General features: G+C 42.5%; 1 protein-coding gene across 2 annotated transcripts; it reads right to left on the reverse strand.

Moving 5' to 3' along the window:
* Positions 1–525: 525 nt before the first annotated feature.
* herc4 (HECT and RLD domain containing E3 ubiquitin protein ligase 4) lies at positions 526–22,668 on the reverse strand. 2 transcript variants are annotated; one of them, XM_029753249.1, is made up of 24 exons: positions 22,393–22,668; positions 20,321–20,606; positions 20,013–20,172; positions 19,704–19,780; positions 16,696–16,917; positions 16,516–16,607; positions 11,518–11,648; positions 11,089–11,249; positions 10,908–10,984; positions 10,503–10,630; positions 10,295–10,354; positions 9,926–10,037; positions 9,477–9,666; positions 6,140–6,312; positions 5,808–5,927; positions 5,582–5,680; positions 5,188–5,355; positions 4,830–4,973; positions 4,430–4,596; positions 2,546–2,612; positions 2,337–2,419; positions 1,917–2,100; positions 1,735–1,837; positions 526–1,631 (listed from the first exon to the last, which is right to left on the reverse strand). In XM_029753249.1, exons 2-24 carry the CDS (start codon positions 20,544–20,546, stop codon positions 1,423–1,425), a joined length of 3,153 nt encoding a protein of 1,050 aa, XP_029609109.1. In that variant the 5' UTR covers positions 20,547–20,606; positions 22,393–22,668; the 3' UTR covers positions 526–1,422. The 2 variants fall into 2 exon arrangements, with proteins under 2 accessions (XP_029609109.1, XP_029609110.1); XM_029753250.1 differs by lacking the exon at positions 22,393–22,668 and having other exon boundaries at positions 20,013–20,167; positions 20,321–20,406.
* Positions 22,669–22,775: the final 107 nt, after the last annotated feature.

The raw sequence follows: 22,775 nt of genomic DNA on the forward strand, positions 1-22,775 counted from the left end.
CCCTAATCTATGGATTTCACAATTGGGCATAGGCCCACCCACTGGGGAACCAGGCCCAGCCAATCATGAGTTATTCCCACACAAAAGGGCTTTATTACAGACATAAATATTCCTGTTTCATCAGCTGTCCGGGTGGCTGGTCTCAAATAATCCCGCTGGTGAAAAAGCCGGATGTGGAGGTTCTGGGCTGGTTGGTTACATGTGGTATGCAGTTGTGAGGCTGGTTTGACGTACTGTAACATTTTCTAAAACATTGGAGGCAGCTTATGGTAGAGAAATGAACATTCAATACTCTGGCAACAGCTCTGGTGGACATTCCTGCAGTCAGCATACCAATTGTATGCTCTGTCAAAACATTTGCCATTGTGTCAGTGACAATACTGCACATTTTAGAATGGACTTTTGTCCCCAGCACAAGGTGCACCTGTGTAATGATCATGCATTTTAATCAGCTTCTTGATATGCCACATCGGTCAGGTGGTTGGATTATCTTGGGAAAGGAGAAATAAGCTTTTAATGCGTATGGAACGTTTCTGGGATATTTTATTTCAGCTCATGAAACCAACACTTTACATGTTATTTTTTTTCAGTATACATTCAATCATACTTTCCCCAATGCCACATACACATGGAATAGAAATCCATAAAGTGATGTATAACGTGAGCGTTATCTACAGTTTAGTGTAATGTTAGGGAAGTAATTATAAAGCACCGAAGTGGTATCGCAATACACATTTCAGAGGAATTATATTGATAAACAAAACTCATGTTGGTACTAGCCTATAATCTCCACAAAAATGCAATGTTTTAGAGCAGCATTCTAACAGTTGAAGCCAAAATTCATATACACTTGGTCATACACACAATACCAATGGCTGTAATGTTAAATTTTTTATTTGTCTAGTTTTAAGGCTTACAGCCAAGAACATCCACGCAACAAATGCTCACATTCATACCATGTTTTCACCATGGTAGATTCATTTCTATTCATGGTAGAAATTGCCAAAGTAGAAGATTCATTTAATTCATGAACAGTGCTATCTTGTGCCAGCTGAGCTCAAAGATTTTATACCAGAACTTTGGCCTATTTAGACAGTTTATATCCAAACACGGGTAAAAGCTAATCTACAAGAGAAATATCAAACAATATGATTTGAATTTGAACTCAACTGGGTCTTCAATATTGTGACGTGTGAAATTGTAAATGATGCTGAAATATCAAAGCAAAGATTGGCCTTCAAATAGAAAGCCCTCAAGCCTCTTGCATAACCATTTGCCCACCTGCAAATGCTGCTTAGTCTGTTCCAGTTCACGCCGGTGACAGTGCTGCAGTCTTAAAGCAGGAATCGAGTCAGTTGAGGGGGCAAAGACGTGTGTATGTGACAGTCTGGGTGGAGCTAGGCATTGTCTGTGTGCCATTCGTTAGGCCAGGTTGAAACCTTGATTGTGATCTATGGCTTGGAGAAGCTTGTTTTGGAGCGTCTCTCGGCTGCTGTATTTGGGCAGGTCCAATAGGTTGAAGCAGGTGTGTGCAACGGGCAGGTAGTGTTCCCCGCCTCCCGTGGGTTGGATCACCAGCTTCAGGCTTTTCATGCCCAGGATGGGAATGCGGTCACTTCCTGTGAGAAACACTGAAAATACAATAGACAATACTTCAGTGCCAAAAGCAGAAATAGCCCCTGCTAGCATGGTATTGTGACATGACAGTCTGAATGCTTTCAAAGAGTGCCTTACAGAGAAAGAGCTTCTTCTTTTCCAAAGAGAGATCGTGGAACACCTCCCAGAAGAACTTGATGGTCGGATTTTCAGCCCAATACTCTCCTTTATACTCAGTGCTCTGGTGAAAGAAACAAATTCCATTACAGTACCACTCCAAGACCAATTAATATCGTTCAAGCTAATGGGGACCTCTGTACCTTTTCAAGCTCTTTCCAATCGTAGTTGGTGTTGCCAATGACCATGGCCTGCAGTTCGTTGGGCTGGAACAGCTCCAGGACTTTGCCACCACACACTTTGTGGAAGCCTGCGAAAAAGGACTCGAAAAGCGAGGCCACTGATTTATTGAAGATGTAGTCCACGTATGCAGAGACAAACTCAGGCCTGAGGGGAACACCATGAAAAATAATATTCAGAAATGCATCAGCAGACACTCATACAGAGGCTCTCTACATATGTTTAGACACTCAGACAAGACATACGATTAAGCACTATTTTGTTACATAACTATACATTTTGTTCAAAAACTTTTAACCAAATCAATCCACTGAACATTCAGCCTGACTTTGTTGCTAAGTAGAGGTTCAATTAGAAGAACTTGGAATACTCTGTAAAAGTACCTGTTTGAGTTGTCAACACAGATATCCATGCCATTTGGAACCAGTTCTAAGACCTCTGTGGCACCAAAGTTTTCCACTGTAACCTGAAACAAGTTGGACAAATAACATTGACTTCTCCTAGCAAGCCTTGCACATGTCACCCCTTTGCCATCTCTAGACAAGAGATTCAGCTACCTAAAGTACATTGATGTAAAAACTTTGAAACTTACTGTGAAGTTCAAGCAGAATGTGTCTTCAACATCATCCTCCGTGTAGTCCAGTAACTGCTGCAGACTCCTGGTTTTCAGTGAAAAAAGGGAAAATTGCTCATACTACAGCCCACAGTGCATTCGGAAGGTATGCAGACCCCTTGACGTTTCACATTTTGTTACGTTACAGCCTTATTCTAAAATTGATTGTTTTTTCTACTCATTCAACACACAATACCCCATAACGATAAAGCAAAAACAGGTTTGTAGAAATTTTTGCAAATGTATACAAAATAAAAAAAGGAAATATCACAACTAAATAAGTATTCAGACCCTTTACTCAATACTTTGTTGAAGCACCTTTGGCAGCGATTAGCCTCAAGTCTTCTTGGGTATGATGCTACAAGCTTGGCACACCTGTATTTGGGGAGTTTCTTCCATTCTTCTCTGCAAATCCTCTTAAGCTGTCAGGTTGGATGGGGAGTGTCTCTGCACAGCCATTTTCAGGTCTCTCCAGAGATGTTCGGTCGGGTTCAAGTCCGGGCTCCGGCTGGGCCACTCAAGGATATTCAGAGACTTGCCCCAAAGCCACTCCTGCGTTGTCTTGGCTGTGTGCTTAGGGTTGTTGTCCTGTTGGAAGGTGAACCTTCGCCCCCAGTCTGAGGTTCTTAGTAGCAGGTTTTCATTAAGGATCCATCTTTCCCTCGATCCTGACTAGTCTCCCAGTCGCTGAAAAACATCCCCACAGCATGATGCTGCCACCACTATACTTCGCCGTAGGGATGGTGCCAGGTTTCCTCCAGACGTGACGCTTGGAATTCAGGCCAAAGAGTTCAATCGAAGTTTCATAAGACCAGAGAATCTTGTTTTTTTTTTATGGTCGAGTCCTTTAGGTGCCTTTTGGCAAACTCTAAGCGGGTTGTCATGTGGACTCCAATCAAGTTATAGAAACATCAAGGAAGATCAATGGAAACAGGATGCACCGGAGCTCAATTTTGAGTCTCATAGCAAATGGTCTGAATACTTAAGAAAAAAAAAAAAAAGTATTTAAAAGCCTATTTTTGCCTTGTCATTATGGGGTATTGTGTGTAGATTGATGAGGGGAAACATTTATTTAATACATTTTAGAATAAGGCTGCAATGTAACAAAATGTTGAAAAAGTCAAGGGGTCTGAATACTTTCCAAAAGCACTGTACACCGAGTATACAAAACATTAAGGACACCTGCTCTTTCCATGACATAGAATGACCATGTGATTCTAGGTGAAAGCTACGATCCCTTATTGAGTCATTTGTTAAATCCACTTCAAAATCAGTGTAGATGAGAAGGGGAGAAGACAGGGTAAAGAAGGATTTTTAAAGCTTGAGACAATCTAGACAGGGATTGTGTATGTGTGCCACTCAGAGGGTGAATAGGAAAGACAAAATATTTAAAGTGCCTTTAAAACAGGGTATGGTAGTAGGTACCAGGAGCACCGGTTTGTGTCAAGAACTGCAACACTGCTGGGTTTTTCCACAGTGTCCCGTTATATCAAGAATGGTCCAGCACCAAAAGGACATCTGGCCAACCTAACAACTGTGGGAAGAAATGCTTTTGACACCTTGTATAGTCCATGCCCTGACGAATTGAGGCTATTCTGAGGGCAAGGGGGGGGGGGGGGGGGGGGTGCGCAATTCAATACTAATGTTTGGTATTCTCAGTGTATATTTGGAATAAACTTTTTTGAAAAGATAAAATTTGCTGCATTTGAGATGTTATGTCAACGTTCTCATATCCTCTGATGCTCAAGAATCTTCCACAACCATTTACATTTTATTGCTCATTGCATCATGAAAGCAGTAAGCAGACCGTGCATCCACATTAGTGCTTAAGAGAAACCCGAGGTGCTTGACCCCTAAGCTGACCTCCCCACATCAGGCATCAGCTCCTTAAGATCATCCAACGTAGGGTTCCTCTTCAGCAGCTTCTTGTACAGGGCCACTGGGAAGTGGAGGTCCACGATGGTGAGGTTGTAGATGGCCAGCCCACAGATGACCCCGATGAGGTGGAACAGGTCAATGTCCTCAAACGTCTGAGAGGAACATGGTCCATAGTGTGAGGATAGTGAGGAAATGCAACCAGGATGGTGTCCAAGCATACCAGTACTTCAGATTTAACAGAATACCACAAAATAACACTACTGGGAATACCTTGACAAAGTTTCAACGTAAAGCTAGAGAGTTTTCTGAACTGATACAACAATGCGTAGACAACACATTTCACTGGAATGAAACAAAAGTGAAATGTATCAATAGAACAGTGTACCTTGTTTGCAAACCAGATCAGCCTGGACTCCTCGTAGTATCGGAACATGCCATATTTGGGGTCCAGAAGCTCTCTCATGATGAGAAGGAAGAACTCCTTCCGCACACCCCCTGCATCGACTGCCTCTTCTCCAACAAAGATCACCTGCATTGCAAGAACATAACCATCAACTCAAGCGTACATCCAGGATAGCGGTCTCAACAGTCTGATCTGACCAATTCAGGTTCAGGGTTGTGTTAGGCAACGGAAGAAAACAGGGGGGGGGGACTTCAGGATAAGATATGCTCATTTGTGTGTTGCTATAGCGTGCCCTAATGAATACAACCCAGGTGTGATGGCAGAGGGTAAACAGGCTAACCTTCAGAGGTTTCTTGTAGTCGACGTTCTTGGACTTCCTGAGGACCTCCATTGTGTCCCCGACGATGTTCTCCCTCCTCACAATGAGGATGAGGCAGGGGTTAACAGACTCCACCACGGGAAGAAACATGGAGCTGAAGTTCTGCCGCTGGGCCTGGTCCACTGCCATCTAATGACATCAGAAATAATTCTAAATCGATTCAACCTCTATAGCGCTTTTCATTATGCAGAAAAATCTCAAGGTGCTTGAAAAGCTAAACAAGCAAGCATAAAGACAAATAAAAAATAAATAAAGCTCAACCGTCATGGTGCAACTACATGATAAATCATGGAAATTGTCACACAATCAATTATTTTGTTCAATGTGTAAAAAATAATGAGTCATTCATCCTTACCTGCATTTGAATAACAGCATCAGTCTGAAGCAGGGTGGTCTTTGCCTGGGCATCAAACACGAAGGGGTACTTACAGAGGGTGACCGCACTGTCATGAGCCTAAAGGGGACAGAAGCAATAACTTAGGGTAGGATATTAATGACAGCATTTGTAAAAGAAGACGAGATTCCATGGGTTCTCAATAAAATTGGGCATTCAGGGATCGGATTGAAGTTGCTTAACTCACCATAGAGTACATCTGCTGTTGAATCCATGTGATGTAGTCGTTTCGGATGTCTATCAGGTCATCCAACTCGTGAATGTAGAATCTGTCGTACTGTATGATATGTCCGGCTCTTTCATTCACCTAGGAGATCAATAAAAAATTTTTAAAAAGTTAACCATAAGGCATTTCAATGAAAAGCTTACATAAAAATAATAACAATATTAAAATGTTTCCGTCTATAACTAGGAGTAATGTGAGAAAGACTGCTCTTCTACAGTATTGCTTGATTCACGCCATAAAGCTCGGCCCCATAGTGTGAATCCGGCATATGTGATTTGTGTATGAACACTCACAGCGTGTAGGATCTCCAGGAGCTTGAGTGCCGTGTCCAGGAAGCAGGTGAAGACCCTCTGCTCTGAGTGGGGGACTCCCACCTTGTGCATCTTCAGCAGGTACACCACCACCACCTTATACAGTTCCACTAGCCTCTGGAAGACTGGGGCCTCAAATTGAGACCACCAGTTACCTGGATCAGTACAGAGCAAAGCAAAGAGACTTGAGACAATTTGGATGCAAAAATCAAATAAATTAAGGAGGTTTACCTGAACACATAGTAGAATCTATAAAAACACTTTGATTGAAATCAATATGTTGAATAATCACTCAAAATACCAAAACCTGCTAATACTTCAATTAAATACCCAGACTTAATCTCTCTGAACAGTTTGCTACTCCACCATGTTCACCGAACATACAGTTGTAGTCGGAAGTTTACATACACTTCGGTTGGAGTCATTAAAACTCGTTTTTCAACCACTACACTAATTTCTTGTTAACAAACTATAGCTTTGGCTAGTTGGTTAGGACATTACTTTGTGCATTACACAAGTAATTTTTCCAACAATTGTTTACAGACAGATTATTTTACTTATAATTCACTGTATCACAATTCCAGTAGGTCAGAAGTTTACATACACTAAGTTGACTGTGCCTTTAAACAGAGTGGAAAATTCCAGAAAATGATGTCATGGCTTTAGAAGCTTCTGATGGGCTAATTGACATCATTTGAGTCAGTTGGAGGTGTACCTGTGGATATATTTCAAGGCCTACCTTCAAACTCAGTGCCTCTTTGCTTGACATCATTGGAAAATCAAAATAAATCAACCAAGACCTCAGAATAAAAATTGTAGACCTCTACAAGTATGGTTTATCCTTGGGAGCAATTTCCAAATGCCTGAAGGTACCACGTTCATCTGTACAAACAATAGTACGCAAGTATAAACATCATGGGACCACGCAGCCGTCATACCGCTCAGGAAGGAGGCGTGTTCTGTCTCCTAGAGATGAACGTACTTTAGTGTGAAGTGCAAATCAATCCCAGAACAGCAGCAAAGGACCTTGTGAAGATGCTGGAAGAAACAGGTACAAAAGTATCTATATCCACAGTAAAACGAGTCCTATATCGACATAACCTGAAAGGCCGCTCAGCAAGGAAGAAGTCACTGCTCCAAAACCACCATAAAAAAAAGCCTGACTACGGTTCGCAACTGCACATGGGGACAAAGATTGTACTTTTTGGAGAAATGTCCTCTGGTCTGATGAAACAAAAATAGAACTGTTTGGCCATAATGACCATCGTTATGTTTGGAGGAAAAAGGGGGATGCTTGCAAGCCGAGGAAACACCATCCCAACCGTGAAGCACGAGGGTGGCAGCATCATGTTGTAGGGGTGCTTTGCTGCAGGAGGGACTGGTGCAATTCCCAAAATAGATGGCATCATGAGGCAGGAAAATTATGTGGATATATTGAAGCAACATCTCAAGACATCAGTCAGGAAGTTCAAGCTTGGCTGCAAATGGGTCTTTGCAAATGGACAATGACCCCAAGCATACTTCCAAAGTTGTGGCAAAATGGCTTAAGGACAACAAAGTCAAGGTATTGGAGTGGCCACCATATCGTTCTCTCTACTATTATTCTGACATTTCACATTCTTAAAGTGGTGATCCTAACTGACCCAAGACAGAGAATTTTTACAAGGATTAAATGTCAGGAATTGTGAAAAACTGAGTTTAAATGTACAGTCGTGGCCAAAAGTTTTGAGAATGACACAGATATTAATTTTCAAAGTCTGCTGCCTCAGTTTGTATGATGGCAATTTGCATATACTCCAGAATGTTATGAAGAGCGATCAGATGAACTGCAATTAATTGCAAAGTCCCTCTTTGCCATGCAAATGAACTGAATCCCCAGAAAACATTTCCGCTGCATTTCAGCCGTGCCACAAAAGGACCAGCTGACATCAAGTCAGTGATTCTCTCGTTAACACAGGTGTGAGTGTTGACAAGGACAAGGTTGGAGATCACTCTGTCATGCTGATTGAGTTCGAATAACAGACTGGAAGCTTCAAAAGGAGGGTGGTGCTTGGAATCATTGTTCTTCCTCTGTCAAACATGATTACCTGCAAGGAAACACGTGCCATCATCATTGCTTTGCATAAAAAGGGCTTCACAGGCAAGGATATTGTTGCCAGTAAGATTCCACCTAAAGCAACCATTTATCGGATCATCAAGAACGTCAAGGAGAGCAGTTCAATGGTTGTGAAAAAGGCTTCAGGGCGCCCAAGAAAGTCCAGCAAGCACCAGGACCATCTCCTAAAGTTGATTCAGCTGCGGGATCGGGGAACCACCAGTACAGAGCTTGCTCAGGAATGGCAGCAGGCAGGTGTGAGTGCATCTGCACACACAGTGAGGAAAATACTTTTGGAGGATGGCCTGGTTTCAAGAAGGGCAGCAAAGAAGCCACTCCTCTCCAGGAAAAACATCAGGGATAGACTGATATTCTTCAAAAGGTACAGGGATTGGACTGCTGAGGACTGGGGTTAAGTCATTTTCTCTGATGAATCCCCTTTCCGATTGTTTGGGGCATCCGGAAAAAAGCTTGTCCGGTAAAGACGAGGTGAGCGCAACCATCAGTCCTGTGTCATGCCAACAGTAAAGCATCCTGAGACCATTCATGTGTGGGTTGCTTCTCAGCCAAGGGAGTGGGCTCACTCACAATTTTGCCTAAGAACACAGCCATGAATAAAGAACTGTACCAACACATCCTTCGAGAGCAACTTCTCCCAACCATCCAGGAACAGTTTGGTGACGAACAATGCCTTATCCAGCATGATGGAGCACTTTGACATAAGGCAAAAGTAATAACTAAGTGGCTCGGGGAACAAAACATCGATATTTTGGGTCCATGGCCAGGAAACTCCCCAGACCTTAACCCCATTGAGAACTTGTGGTCAATCCTCAAGAGGCGGGTGGACAAACGAAAACCCACAAATTCTGACAAACTCCAAGCATTGATTATGCAAGAATGGGCTGCCATCAGTCAGGATGTGGCCCAGAAGTTAATTGACAGCATGCCAGGGCGGATTGCAGATGTCTTGAAAAAGAAGGGTCAACACTGCAAATATTGACTCTGCGTCAACTTCATGTAATTGTCAATAAAAGCCTTTGACACTTATGAAATGTTTGTAATTATACTTCAGTATTCCATAGTAACATCTGACAAAAATATCTAAAAACACTGAACCAGCAAACTTTGTGGAAATTAATTATTGTGTCATTCTCAAACCTTTTGGCCACGACTGTATTTGGCTAAGGTGTATGTAAACTTCCGACTTCAACTGTAGCTACTTACCAAGCACTTTCAGTGGAGCCTCTTTCAGACTGATGAGTGCCTTGGCAAAGGGGATGGCCAGAGTCACGTATGTGTTTGGGTCGCTGAAGAGAGGACACTCTGGCAGGGTGAGGTAGAGTCTCAGAGCCTCGATGTCTGGAGGGGAGCTGCTTAGTCTAGGAATCAGGTTCTTTTCCAGACTGGCTGCAATCTGACACATGAGAACACAGGTTAATGTTTAATGCTATAATAATTCATACAGAAGGGTAGCAAAGATACATCTATTGTAGTTAAGTGGATAACTGTCATTTTAGCCAGCCAGACTTATAATATACCGACTCCCTTTATTTGCACCACTAATTGGAATACCCTACATGCTAAAGCGTCAACAAATGACATAACATGAGGACGAATATTTTTGGTGAACCATACTTTAAAAATCAAATTACTCTCAGCCATGTACAAGTCACCTGCTGTGCAATTTCTGGATAGTCATGTTGAACAACTCTGTGAAACAAGAGGCGAGCCATGTTCATGTCCACCCCTGAGCATTTACTGCTTGTGTTGTAGTGATCTGGATGGCTACACAAAACAGAGATTCTCTTCAGTAAAACATTTATCAATAGACATTAGCAAAAGCTTTAATTCTTACAGTAAATGTTGACACTTCAGAAAATCTTCAATGAACATGCAGACTGATTGTCCGTTTCAATTGAAGGCAGTCAGTTGTACAACTGACTAGGTATCCTCCTTTCCCAAAGTTTTTTTCTTCAATAATTTTTTACAATTATTTCAATACTTTCAGTAACATTTTCAAAGTGAAGTGTAATTGATATTACCTCCCAGCCAGAAAGCTTCCATTGAGGCAACTTGCAGAGGAAAACACAAGATCAATCTCACTACAAGAAAAGTAAAAGAAAAACGGTGTTCAACACAGGCTCATGCAGATACACAATCTAGCTGTGACAAAAAAAAAAAAAAGCACTGTTCGTCCATACTATAGCTAATTCTATTTTATGAGCGTATTTTGAGAAGTGAGGATTTTACTTGGAAATCTCTTGTGGGAGTCTTCCGTGTGTATAATGGTTCAGCCATCTCTGAGTGAGATCAGCAGATAAGGTGCATATGTGTCTTCTGGGATCTGGTATTCTGATGTCATCAGGCACCAGAGGGTTCTAGGAGAATAAATTGTATTAAAATTCCTAAATTACAAAAGTAAACCATTTCACTATCATGAACATGTAAACGGTAAGAATTGACATGTTTTCAGCACGTGAAGTAAGTCTTTGACATGTTTACAAACTGTATCACCAAAATCCCCAAATAGGATTGGCAACACTTCATGTATTAATTTCTCTCATGGAAAAATAAATATAAATTCAACATTTGTTAGCGCAGAACCTTAGTTATGAGGACTCTGATAAATTAGGGCTGGTGGGGTATGAAAATGACCTGGGGAGTGTAATAGTGGGCAAAGCTCTGGTCCCCTCCAGCATAGATCCTCTTAACACAGCAGCCCTGCTCCATGTCTGGAATATAAAGTTATGATCAGTCTTCTGAATCAAAGATTCAAATCAGATGCAGAAACTTAAGTGTTTACCTGTGGAACCCGTCTGAGGGGGCCTGTACTAACCTGTGTTTGTGGGCGTTGGGCCGTTGTAGGCCACCCAGGGGCCTTTGACTGGGGCAGGGCTGTTCCTGTTGGATGTGGAGCGTGTACCGAGCTGCCCGTTCCCACCCAGCCCAAATGAATCCATCTTTCCAGAGGAGGGGATGAAGGCCAGAGTGTGCTGTCTTGAAAGGATATACAAAATATCACAAATGCTTCTCAAGACACCATGTTTTCTATGATGTTTGTGTTTTAGGAACTTTGAAATGTCAGCCCAAATACTTGTCTCCCCCAGATACCATAGGTTTGAGATGCATGCATTTCCCTCAAGCTACACATGATTTTCAAAATCATTCTGGAGACTATAGACTTGGTGAATCTGCTTTGTGTATTATAAAACAGACCAGTGCCACATTTGAAAGCAGAGATTGCGCAGCAGACAGTGTGCTGTACCTTCCACAGGATATCTGTGTGACTACATTTCCCATGAGCTCAAACACCTTCCTGGGGTTGATCTCATGGTTTGTAGTGTTATGTCCAAGCTGGCCATACCCTCCTGCTCCAAATGTAAACACACCTCCTTCCTATGAAAGAAACAAAACAAAATCTTAAGAGGTGAAAGGGGTTTCAGAATGTATACTAAACAAAAATATAAATGCAACATGTAATGTGTTTGTCCCATGTTTCATGAGCGGAAATAAAAAGATACCAGAAGTGTTCCATACACACAAAGCAGGTGTGGCATATCAAGAAGCTGATTAAAACAGGATGATCATTACACAGGTGCACCTTGTGCTGGGGACAATCAAAGCCCATTGAAAATTGCAGTTGTCACAACACCACAGATGTCTCAAGTTGAAGGAGTGGACAAATGGCATGCTGACTGCAGGAATGTCCACCAGAGCTGTTGCCAGAGAATGAAATGTTAATTTCTCTACCATAAGCCACAGTATTTGGCAGTATGTCCAACCGGCCTCACAATAGCAGACCATGTGTATGGCGTCTTGTGGGCGAGCGGTTTGCTGATATCAACATTGTGAACCGAGTGTCCAGTGGTGGCGGTGGGGTTATGGTATGGGCAGGCATAACCTACGGATAACGAACACAATTGCATTTTATTTATGGCAATTTGAATGCATAGATATACTGGAGGCCCATTATCGTGCCATCCATCTGCCACCATCACCTCGGACTGTGCATCATTATGCTGAAACCTATGTCGCAAGAATCTGTACAAGTCCTGGAAGCTGAAAATGACCCAGTTCTTCCATGGCCTGCATACTCAGACGTTATCCATTGAGCATGTTTGGGATGCTCTGGATCGATGTGTTTACGACAGAGTGTTCCAGTTCCCACCAATATTCAGCAACTTCGCACAGCCATTAAAGAGCGGGACAACATTCCACAATCAACAGCCTGATCACATCTATGCGAAGGAGATGGGTCGCGCTGCATGAGGCAAATAGTGTCACACCAGATAGTGACTGGTTTTCTGATCCACGCCCCTACCTTTTCTTTAAGGTATACTACATGACCAAAAGTATGTGGACACCTGCACGTCAACCATCTCATTCCAAAATCATGGGAATTCATATGGTGTTGGTCACCCCTTTGCAGCTATAACAGCCTCCACTCTTCTGAGAAGGCTTTCCACTAGATGTTGGAACATTGCTGCGGGGCCTTGCTTCCATTCAGCCACTAGCATTAGTGAGGTTGGGCACTGATGTTGGGCGATTAGGCCTGGTTCGGAGTCAGCGTTCCAATTCATCCCAAAGGTGTTCGATGGGATAGAGGTCAGGGCTCTGTGCAGGCTAGTCAAGTTCTTCTACACCGATCGAGAAAAAACATTACTGTATGTACCTCACTTTGTGCATGGGGGCATTGTCATGTTGAAACAGGAAAGGGCCTTCCCCAAACTTGCCACAAAGTTGGAAGCATAGAATCGTCTAGAATGTTATTGTATGCTGTAGCGATAAGATTTCCCTTCACTGGAACTAAGGGGCCTAGCCCGAACCATTATTCTTACAGTTGGCACTATGCAGTCGAGGCAGGTTGCGTTCTCCTAGCATCCGCCAAATCCAGATTCGTCCGTCGGACTGCCAGATAGTGAAGCGTGATTCATCACTCCAGAGAACGCATTTCCACTGCTCCAGTGTGCAATGGCGGCGAGCTTTACACCAATCCAACCGGCGCTTGGCATTGCGCATGGTGATTTTAGGCTTATGTGCGGCTGCTCGGCCATGGAAACCCATTTCATGAAGCTCCTGACGAACTGTTATTGTTGCTTCCAGAGGCAGTTTTGAAAATCAGTAGTGAGTGTTGCAACCGAGGAAAACGATTTTTAAGCGCTACGCACTTCAGCTGTCCTGTTCTGTGAGCTTGTGTGGGCTACCACTTCATGGCTGAGCCGTTGTTGCTCCTAGACGTTTCCACTTCACAATGACAGCACATACAGTTGACCGGGGAAGCTCTAGCAGGGCAGAAATTTGACAAACTGACTTGTTGGCATCCTATGATAGTGCCACGTTGAAACTCAGAGCTCTTCAGTAAGGCCATTCTACTGCCAATGTTTGTCTATGGAAATTGCATGAATGTGTGCTCAATTTTAAACACCTGTAAGCAACGGATGTGGCTGAAATAGCTGAATTCACTCATTTGAAGGGGTATCCACATCCTTTTGTATAGATCGTGTATCTGTGACCAGCAGATGCATATCTGTAATCCCAGTCATGTGAAATCCATAGATTTGGGCCTAATGAATTTATTTCAATTGACTGATCTAATATGAACTAACTCAGTAAAATCTTTGAAATTGCTGCATGTTGCATTTATATTTTTGTTCACTATAAATTAAATAAAAGTGCCTTCAGAAAGTATTGATACCCCTCTACTTATTCCATATTTTGTTGTGTTACAGCCTGAATTCAAAAAGGGCTAAAATATATATTTTTTCCCCTCACCCATTGACACACAAAACCCCATAATGACAAAGTGAAAATATGTTTTTAGATATTTTTGGCAAGTTATTGAAAAATAAAGACAGAAATATCTAATTTACATAAGTATTCACACTCGGGTCAACACTTTGTAAAAGCACCTTTGTCGGCGATTACAGGTTTGAGTCATCTTGTGTATGTCTATCAGCTTTGCACATCTGGATTTGGGGATTTTCTCCCATTCTTCCTTGCAGAATTTCTCAAGCGCTGTTAAGTTAGATGGGGAGCGACAGTGAACAGCCATCTTCAAGTCTTTGCACAGATTTAATGGGATTCAAGTCTGGGCTTTGGCTGGGCCACTCAGGGACATTCCTGTTCTAAAGCCATTTCAGCGTTGCTTTGGCTGTATGCTTGGGGTCATTGTCCTGTTGGAACATAATCTTTGCCCCAGTCTAAGGTCATTTGCACTCTGAAGCAGGTTCTCATCAAGGATTTGCCTATATTTGGCTCCATTCATTGTTCCCCTCTATCCTTACCAGTCTCCCAGTCCCTGCCACTGAAAAGCATCCTCATAGAATGATGCTGCCACCACCATGCTTCACGGTAGGGATGGTGTTAGACGGGTGATGAGCTGTGCCTGGTTCTCCAGACATAGTGCTTTGCATTCAGACTAAAAAGATACATTTTTGTCTAATCAGACCAGAATATTTTGCCTTATGCTCTCAGTCTTTCATGTGCCTTTTTGCAAACACCAGGCGTGCTGTCATGTGCCTTTTTCTAAGGAGTGGCTTCCGTCTAGCCACTCTCCCATAAAGCCCAGATTGGTGAAGTGCTGTAAAGACTTGTTTTTCTGGCAGGTTCTCCCATCCCAGCCAAGGAACTCCATAATTCTGTCAGAGCTGTTATTGGGTTCTTGGTCACCTCCAGGGAGTCTGGGTATTTCCATATTCTTTCCATTTCCTAATCAACACTCAAGAAATTGTTTGAACATTTGAAATAACAGCCTTGATGACAGCTTTGCACACTCTTGGCATTCTCTCAACCAACTTCATCTGGAATGCTTCTCCAACAGTCTTGAAGGAGTTCCCACATATGCCGAGCACTTGTTGGCTGCTTTTCCTTCACTCGGCGGTCCAACTCATCGCAACCCATCTCAATTGGGTTGAGGTCAGATGATTGTGGAGGCCAGGTCATCTGATGCAGCACTCCATCACTCTCCGTCTTGGTCAAATAGCCCTTACACAGCCTGGAGGTGTGTTGGGTCATTGTCCTGTTGAAAAACAAAACAGATGGGACGGCGTATCGCTGTGGTAGCCATGTTGGTTAAGTGGGCCTTGGATTCTAAATCACAAAGTGTCACCAGCAAAGCACCCCCACACCATCACACCTCCTCCTCCATGCTTCATGTTGGGAACCACATGCAGAGATCACCAGTTCACCTACTCTGTGTCTCACAAAGACATGGCGGACCAAAAGGACAGATTTCCACCGGTCTAATGTCCATTGCTCGTGTTTCTTGGACCAAACAAGTCTCTTCTTATTGGTGTCCTTTAGTAGTGGTTTCTCTGCAGCAATTCGACCATGAAGGCCTGATTCACGCAGTCTCCTCTGAACAGTTGATGTTGAGATGTGTCTGCTACTTGAACTCTGAAGCATTTATTTGAGCTGCAATTTCTGAGGCTGGTAACTCTAATGAACTTATCCTCTGCAGCAGAGTTAACTCTGGGTCTTCCTTTCCTGTGGCAGCCCTCGTGAGAGCCAGTTTCATCATAGCACTTGATGATTTTTGCAACTGCACTTGAAGAAACATTTAAAGTTATTGAAATGTTCTGAATTGACGGCCCTTCACGTCTCAAAGTAATGATGGAATGTCATTTCTCTTTGCTTATTTGAGCTGTTTTTGCCATATTATGGACTTGTTCTTTTGCCAAATAGGGCTATCTTCTGTATACCACCCCTACCTTGTCACAACACAACTGATTGGCTCAAAAGCATTAAGGAAAGACATTCCACAAATTAACTTTTAAGAAGGCACACCTGTTAATTGAAATGCATTACAGGTGACTACCCCATGAAGCTGGTTGAGAATGCCAAGAGTGTGCAAAGCTGTCATCAAGGCACAGGGTGGCTACTTTGAAGAATCTCCATGTGTTTGTTTCATAGTTTTGATGTCTTCACTATTATTCTACAATGTAGAAAATAGTACAAATAAATAAAAACCCTGGAATGAGTAGGTGTGTCCAAAAATTTTACTGGTACTGTTAGTAAATGAGATATTTCTGTATCTCATTTTCAATAAATACGCAAAACTTTATAAAACATGTTTCCACTTTGTCATTATGGTGGTGTGTCTAGATGGGCGAGAAAAAAAAAGATCATCCATTTTGAATTCAGGCTGTAACAAAATGTGGAATAAGTCAAGGGGTATGAATACTTTCTGAAGACACTAAGTATAGTTATACTTAAAGTATACTACTACATACAGCTATTACCTCACAGTGTAAGAGGAAGTTACCTTTGTAAGTGTGGCAGTGTGGTCCTCCCCACAGCAGATGTAGATAACCCTCTGTGACCTGAGGGACTTGAGCAGGGCTGGATAATACCGATCTGAAATATTGTTTAATGTTACATCTTCTGGCTTCTTTTCAAAACAGATTAACAGTGACTCACAGGAAAGTTGCTTAGTCAGTCTTACCATTGTTGTCATTGAGGCCGAGTTGCCCAAACTTGTTGCGCCCCCAGCCAAAGACGGCCCCTGAGAATGTGAGGGCAAAGCTATGAGCACCCCCTGCTGAGATCTGTATGAAGGGAATCCCATGTAAAGACTGGATGACTTGGGGAGTAGAGATGCCTTGTCCAGCTACTCCCAGTCCTAGTTGTCCGTATCGGTTTTGTCCCCATGAATAGACTTGGCCTCCTAAACAAGGGAACACATTTGAAGTATTTAATATAAGATGGGAAACCTAATTAAGCAAATCATTCAGCAAATTCCCTGTTTAAGTAAAATCAAACCAGACAAAGTAAATGCATAATCTGGAGTAGTCTATTATCCCCGGGGGGAAATTCAAGTTAGTTGTGTTTGAAGTCCTTGGGTGCATTTGGATTGTTTGAGATGTATATTTTTTTCTCTTTCCTAGTGACTTTACCTTGACCTCGTTTGAAAACGTCAGAGTTCAAGGTAAAGATGGGAGGGACAGTCACTAAAGCCGGGTGTATACGACTTTCAAAAATAAGTAAATAAATAACTGAGCCTCTCCCATTAAAACAACCATTTTTCCTGTCGTGTCGCTCACACTAAACGATGTGGCACAGACAGAGGTCACAACACTACAAGATTCTTTACTAGGTCGTGAGGATTCTCCGTACCACGCTGTCTCGCCAAAACAATGATGTGATTACATTTTATGTAGGTATATGTAGCTCAAAGCAGCCTTAAACTCTTTCCAGTTAGACATTCACGCTTGTCATACAGAGTTGAAATACTGCATCTAGCCAACATTTTGAATTGAATAGCATTGCTTGTGAACGTCAGAACTGTAATGATTTGACACTTTGGCGAGTACAAAACGCGTGTGTGTCCATTCTTCTTGACAGAGCTGGTGTAATGGAGTCAGGTTTGTAGGCTTCCTTGCTTGCACACGCTTTTTCAGTTCTGCCAACAAATTTTCTTTGGGATTGAGGTCAGGGCTTTGTGATGCCCACTCCAATACCTTGACTTTGTTGTCCATAAGCCATTTTGCCACAACTTTGGAAGTATGCTTGGGGTCATTGTCCATTTGGAAGACCCATTTGCGACCAAGCTTGAACTTCCTGACTGACGTCTTGAGATGTTGCTTCAAGATATCCACATCATTTTCCTGCCTCATGATGCCATCTATTTTGTGAAGTGCACTAGTCCCTCCTGCAGCAAAGCACCCCCACAACATGATGCTGCCACCCCCATGCTTCACGGTTGGGATGGTGTTCTTCGGCTTGCAAGCATCCCCCTTTTACCTCCAAACATAACGATGGTCATTATGGCCAAACAGTTCCATTTTTGTTTCATCAGACCAGAGGACATTTCTCCAAAAAGTACGATCTTTGTCCCCATGTGCAGTTGCAAACCGTAGTCTGGCTTTTTTTTATTGCGGTTTTGGAGCAGTGGCTTCTTCCTTGCTGAGCGGCCTTTCAGGTTAAGTCGATACAGGACTCGTTTTACTGTGGATATAGATACTTTTGTACCTTTACTTGCTTTTGTTCCTTTGCTGATGTTCTGGGATTGATTTGCACTTTTCACACCAAAGTACGTTCATCTCTAGGAGACAGAACACGTCTTCGTCCTGAGCATTCTGACGGCTGCGTGGTCCCATGGGGTTTTACTTGCGTACTGTTGTTTGTACAGATGGTACCTTCAGGCGTTTGGAAATTGCTCCCAAGGATGAACCAGACATGGAGGTCTACATTTTTTTTTCCTGAGGTCTTGGCTGATTTCTTTTGATTTTCCCATGATGTCAAGCAAAGAGGCACCGAGTTTGAAGGTAGGCCTTGAAATATATCCACAGGTACACCTCCGATTGACTCAAATGATGTCAATTAGCCTATCAGAAGCTTCGAAAGCCATGACATCATTTTCTAGAATTTTCCAAGCTGTTTAAAGGCACAGTCAACTTAGTGCATGTAAACTTCTGACCCACTGGAACTGTGATACAGTGAATTAGAAGTGAAATAATCTGTCTGTAAACAATTGTTGGAAAAATTACTTGTGTCATGCACAAAGTAGATGTCCTAACCCACTTGCCAAAACTATAGTTTGTTAACAAGAAATTTGTGGAGTGGTTGAAAAACTAGTTTTAATGACCCCAACCTAAGTGTATGTAAACTTCTGACTTCAACTGTAAGTGCTACGGGTCGGTAGTCATTTAGGCAGGTTACCTTAGTGTCCTTGGGCACAGGCACTATGGTGGTCTGCTTAAAACATGTTGGTATTACAGACTCGGACAGGGAGAGGTTGAAAGTGCCTTATGAATGTTGACCTGTATAAAGGTCTTACTCATATCGGCTGCAGAGAGCGTGACCACACAGTCTTCCAGTACAGCTGGTGCTATCATGCACGTTTCAGTGTTATTTGCCTCGAAGTGAGCATAGAAGCAGTTTAGCTCATCCGGTAGGCTCGTATCATTGGGCAGCTCTCGGCTGTGCTTCCCTTTGTAGACTAATGGCTTACAGGCCCTACCACATCCGACGAGCGTCAGAGCCGGTGTAGTACGACTTGATCTTAGTCCTGTATTGACGCTTTGCCTGTTTGATGGTTCGTCGGAGGGCATAGCGGGATTTCTTATAAGCTTCCCGGTTAGAGTCCCACTCCTTGAAAGCGGCAGCTTTCTGCCACTTTCTGATGTCACTAAACTGAAATATAAAGCATGAATGAAGCAACATTTTATTTATCTATCCACATGTATTGAACAAACTCACCATAATGATGAGAATTTAGTGGCATTGAATCGTGTTAAGTAAATGTTTGAGAGAATTTCCCACAATCATCTTTAGGCTGAGTTTTGCTGAAAATCGTCAAAGGATAGTCCTGTGCATCCTTGGCAAAGGGAAGTAGGTAAGGACTGATAGAGCGTCCTTTCATTTTTCCTTGCTACCCGTCAAACTTCCAAGTTACCAAAGGCATTAGGAACTTTCCTTTGCCTTAAAGGACTATTCGAATGTCCCCCTTACCTCTAGACAGAGCATGGGAGTGCCGATATCCACAGGCTACCTGAGCAATTTCAACATCTGATAAACTCTTGATGTTTCTGAGGGGGGGAAAAAAAATGTCCATTAAAGTAAAGTAATCGTTATGCTGTTGTAGAATATATACACACTACATGTTAGGCACGTCACAAATAAAAAAAATAATTAAATACCACAATGCAGAGTATCGGTACAAATGGGGTCATGTTTATACACGTTGAGTTGTGCGCATATCATTTATGAACAGGATTATGTTTTAACTTCCTGAGGACTTTAAAGTATTATTTTATTCACCTGGGCACACGTACACATTCTTCGAAGTTTGTAAGGCCCAGCTGTCCATCTGTGGCCAAGCCCCATGCAAACACTTGTCCTTTGTCATTCAGTGCGAGTGTATGGGCCTCCCCACATGACACTGCCACAATGTTCTGTGCATCTAGTGCCACAACCTGCTCTAAGGGTAACACAAAGCATGATATGGTTTAACACATCAATTTACCACACCACCGTTAATCTAAATATAGTTTTCAACCAAATATGGCGTTAGACAAGGGCTAACCCATTATGGGTTAATTAGAGTAAGGGGAGCATGCAACACTTACCTGGTTTCTTTCGAGACTTCTCGTGCCCCAGCTGCCCAATGTCATTGCAGCCACAGGTGTACACAGTCCCGTCTCCCAGTAGAAATGTGGTGTGCCGTCGGCCACATCCAATATCGCACACCTGCTTCCCATGAAAGAAATCACATTTCCGGGGCTCCACCACAATCTCCTCATCGATCCCGCCCAAACCTAGCTGACCGAAGGAAGCATTTCCCCAACACAGCATTGCCAACGCCCCCCTCTAGCCCCACTCCTGGTGTGGACCAGGTCAACAGGATTACAGTCCCTGTGAAAGGATGAGAGAAATAGCTAAGAGTCAAATAAATTACATGATGAGGTTTGTTACTGACCACAAAATTGTCAACATCCAAAAATATATACGCTGTGGCAAAGAAGTCCTGATATCAAGTTGTGTACAGTTGGGCCATCTGTGACTGGGGAATCTGTGATGGAAAGCACCAGAACAGACTGAAATATTCTTGTAAATACTGTCACATTACACAACAGATTGAATGACCGCAGAACAGCATTCCAGAGTACGATGTTTGGGTGACATCATCCTGTGCAGTGCACTAAATTAACCCTTGAATCATGACAGTGAGGATACCTCCATTTTTTTTTTTTAAATCTGGGGTTGATTAATACCCTACTGATCCTATAATTCACTCACTTCTGTAACGGCCCGCATTTAGGCTACTTCCGCAGAAGAATGAATGCCCCAACCCTTTGCCGATAAGGAACATTTAAAGCACTATTTTATGATCTGATGAGGTATTTTTATGCACAAAGATGTCTCATTGTTTACTTATATGAATGTGTGATGTTTATCTAGTGTTGTATATGATTTATATGAATATACAAGGCCTCACACTGCTGGAGATGTGCGGTTATTCTCGAACAACGTACTTAGTATCCCCTAGAAAGGCCTGGAACATCTTCACTGCAGTGCAGTTAGATTCTTATATCACGTGTGATAGACGCCAGTTAAAATGTCACTGAAGTGTCAGTTGTGTCTGTTGTTTTCACAAGTATAAGTCCAGGTTTATCTACTTGCTAAATGATTTAATGGCATTGCAAGTGTGATAGCCTGGAATCTTCTCTGACAGAGTAGCTAGCTAGCCACTATAATTAGAATGCCTCTGTCAGGTGTGCGTGTTGAGTGTCTCATCATGGGTACTTAAACATAATCCAAAAATGGGGGAGGTAAGTGGGTTTTCCCCATGGAGTTCCCCATTAGATCAAGGGGATGAATGAATTACACACACACACACACACACACACACACACACACACACACACACATATATATATATATATATCTTTTTTTTTTGCACTAACAGGGCCCTACACCCTCACACATAACATGCACATACATGTATACAGACTACACACCCACTCACATACAAGCTGATGCTACTCTGTTTATACTATATCCTGTTGCCTAGTCACCTTACCCCTATACACATCTACCGCCATCACTCCAGTATTCCTGCACATTTTAAATATTGTATTGGAACTGACCCTGTATATAGTATGCTTACTTGAGTTCTTCATATTTCTCGTGTTTTTTTTCTAGCATTACATTGTTATTGATTATTGGGTTGAGTTTGCAAGAAAGGCATTTCACTGTAACGTTACTTGTGCATGTGACATTAAACCATCTGTTTCTACAACATGGAATTACACAAATATTCTAGGGCAAGTGTCAGGGGAACAAAACAATTTGAAACAGTATTATTAAACAAGCCATTCCAAAGTACAGAGGGAACTTACCATCTAAAAGGGAACATTATGATCCCTCCAATTATACTGGTTGTACTATTACTTCACGACACTAGTTAGCTAGTTAAACATTTTTAGCTAGTTAACGTTAGCTAGCCATCTAGCTACAGCTATCCACCGTTCAGTTGTCAGCGTGCAGCAAGGCAGTGCCTGCATTCTAACTGGCTGTTAATCAAGACAGACCTTCACAGGTAAGTTATATGGCTAACTAGCAGTTAACCCACACTAGCTGCCTAAATAGCTAAATGTGGACAAACCCCGCCTATGTGCCGCAAATGGATTCAGCTTACCTGTTGCTAGCCAATGCAATGGTGGCAAACGATGGCACGGACGAGAGGTCTGAAATGTTTTTCTTGTATTAGCTAAATTTCGATGACCAGACTTGCTCGGAAGGTGTAAATTGTAGATAGTCATTGAGATCAGGCAACTGCTGACGCCACATACCAAAATCGTTTGCGATGCACTGTCATATTAATGACTGTAGCTTTATATGCCGTGTCATACACAGAAGAAAAGCACTCGAACATACCGTTATCAAAGACTGTAATGTTCTAGAGTTTTTAGAAACTGGATGTGACGACAAAGCCATCCTCTTCTTCTTCTCTGGTATAATGATGTGCATTCTGCCACCTAATGGGCGGGTGGAAGATAAAGATCCGAAAAACAACTAATT

Source organism: Salmo trutta, chromosome 5 (assembly GCF_901001165.1).
Source record: "Salmo trutta chromosome 5, fSalTru1.1, whole genome shotgun sequence".
Classification (NCBI taxonomy): domain Eukaryota; kingdom Metazoa; phylum Chordata; class Actinopteri; order Salmoniformes; family Salmonidae; genus Salmo; species Salmo trutta.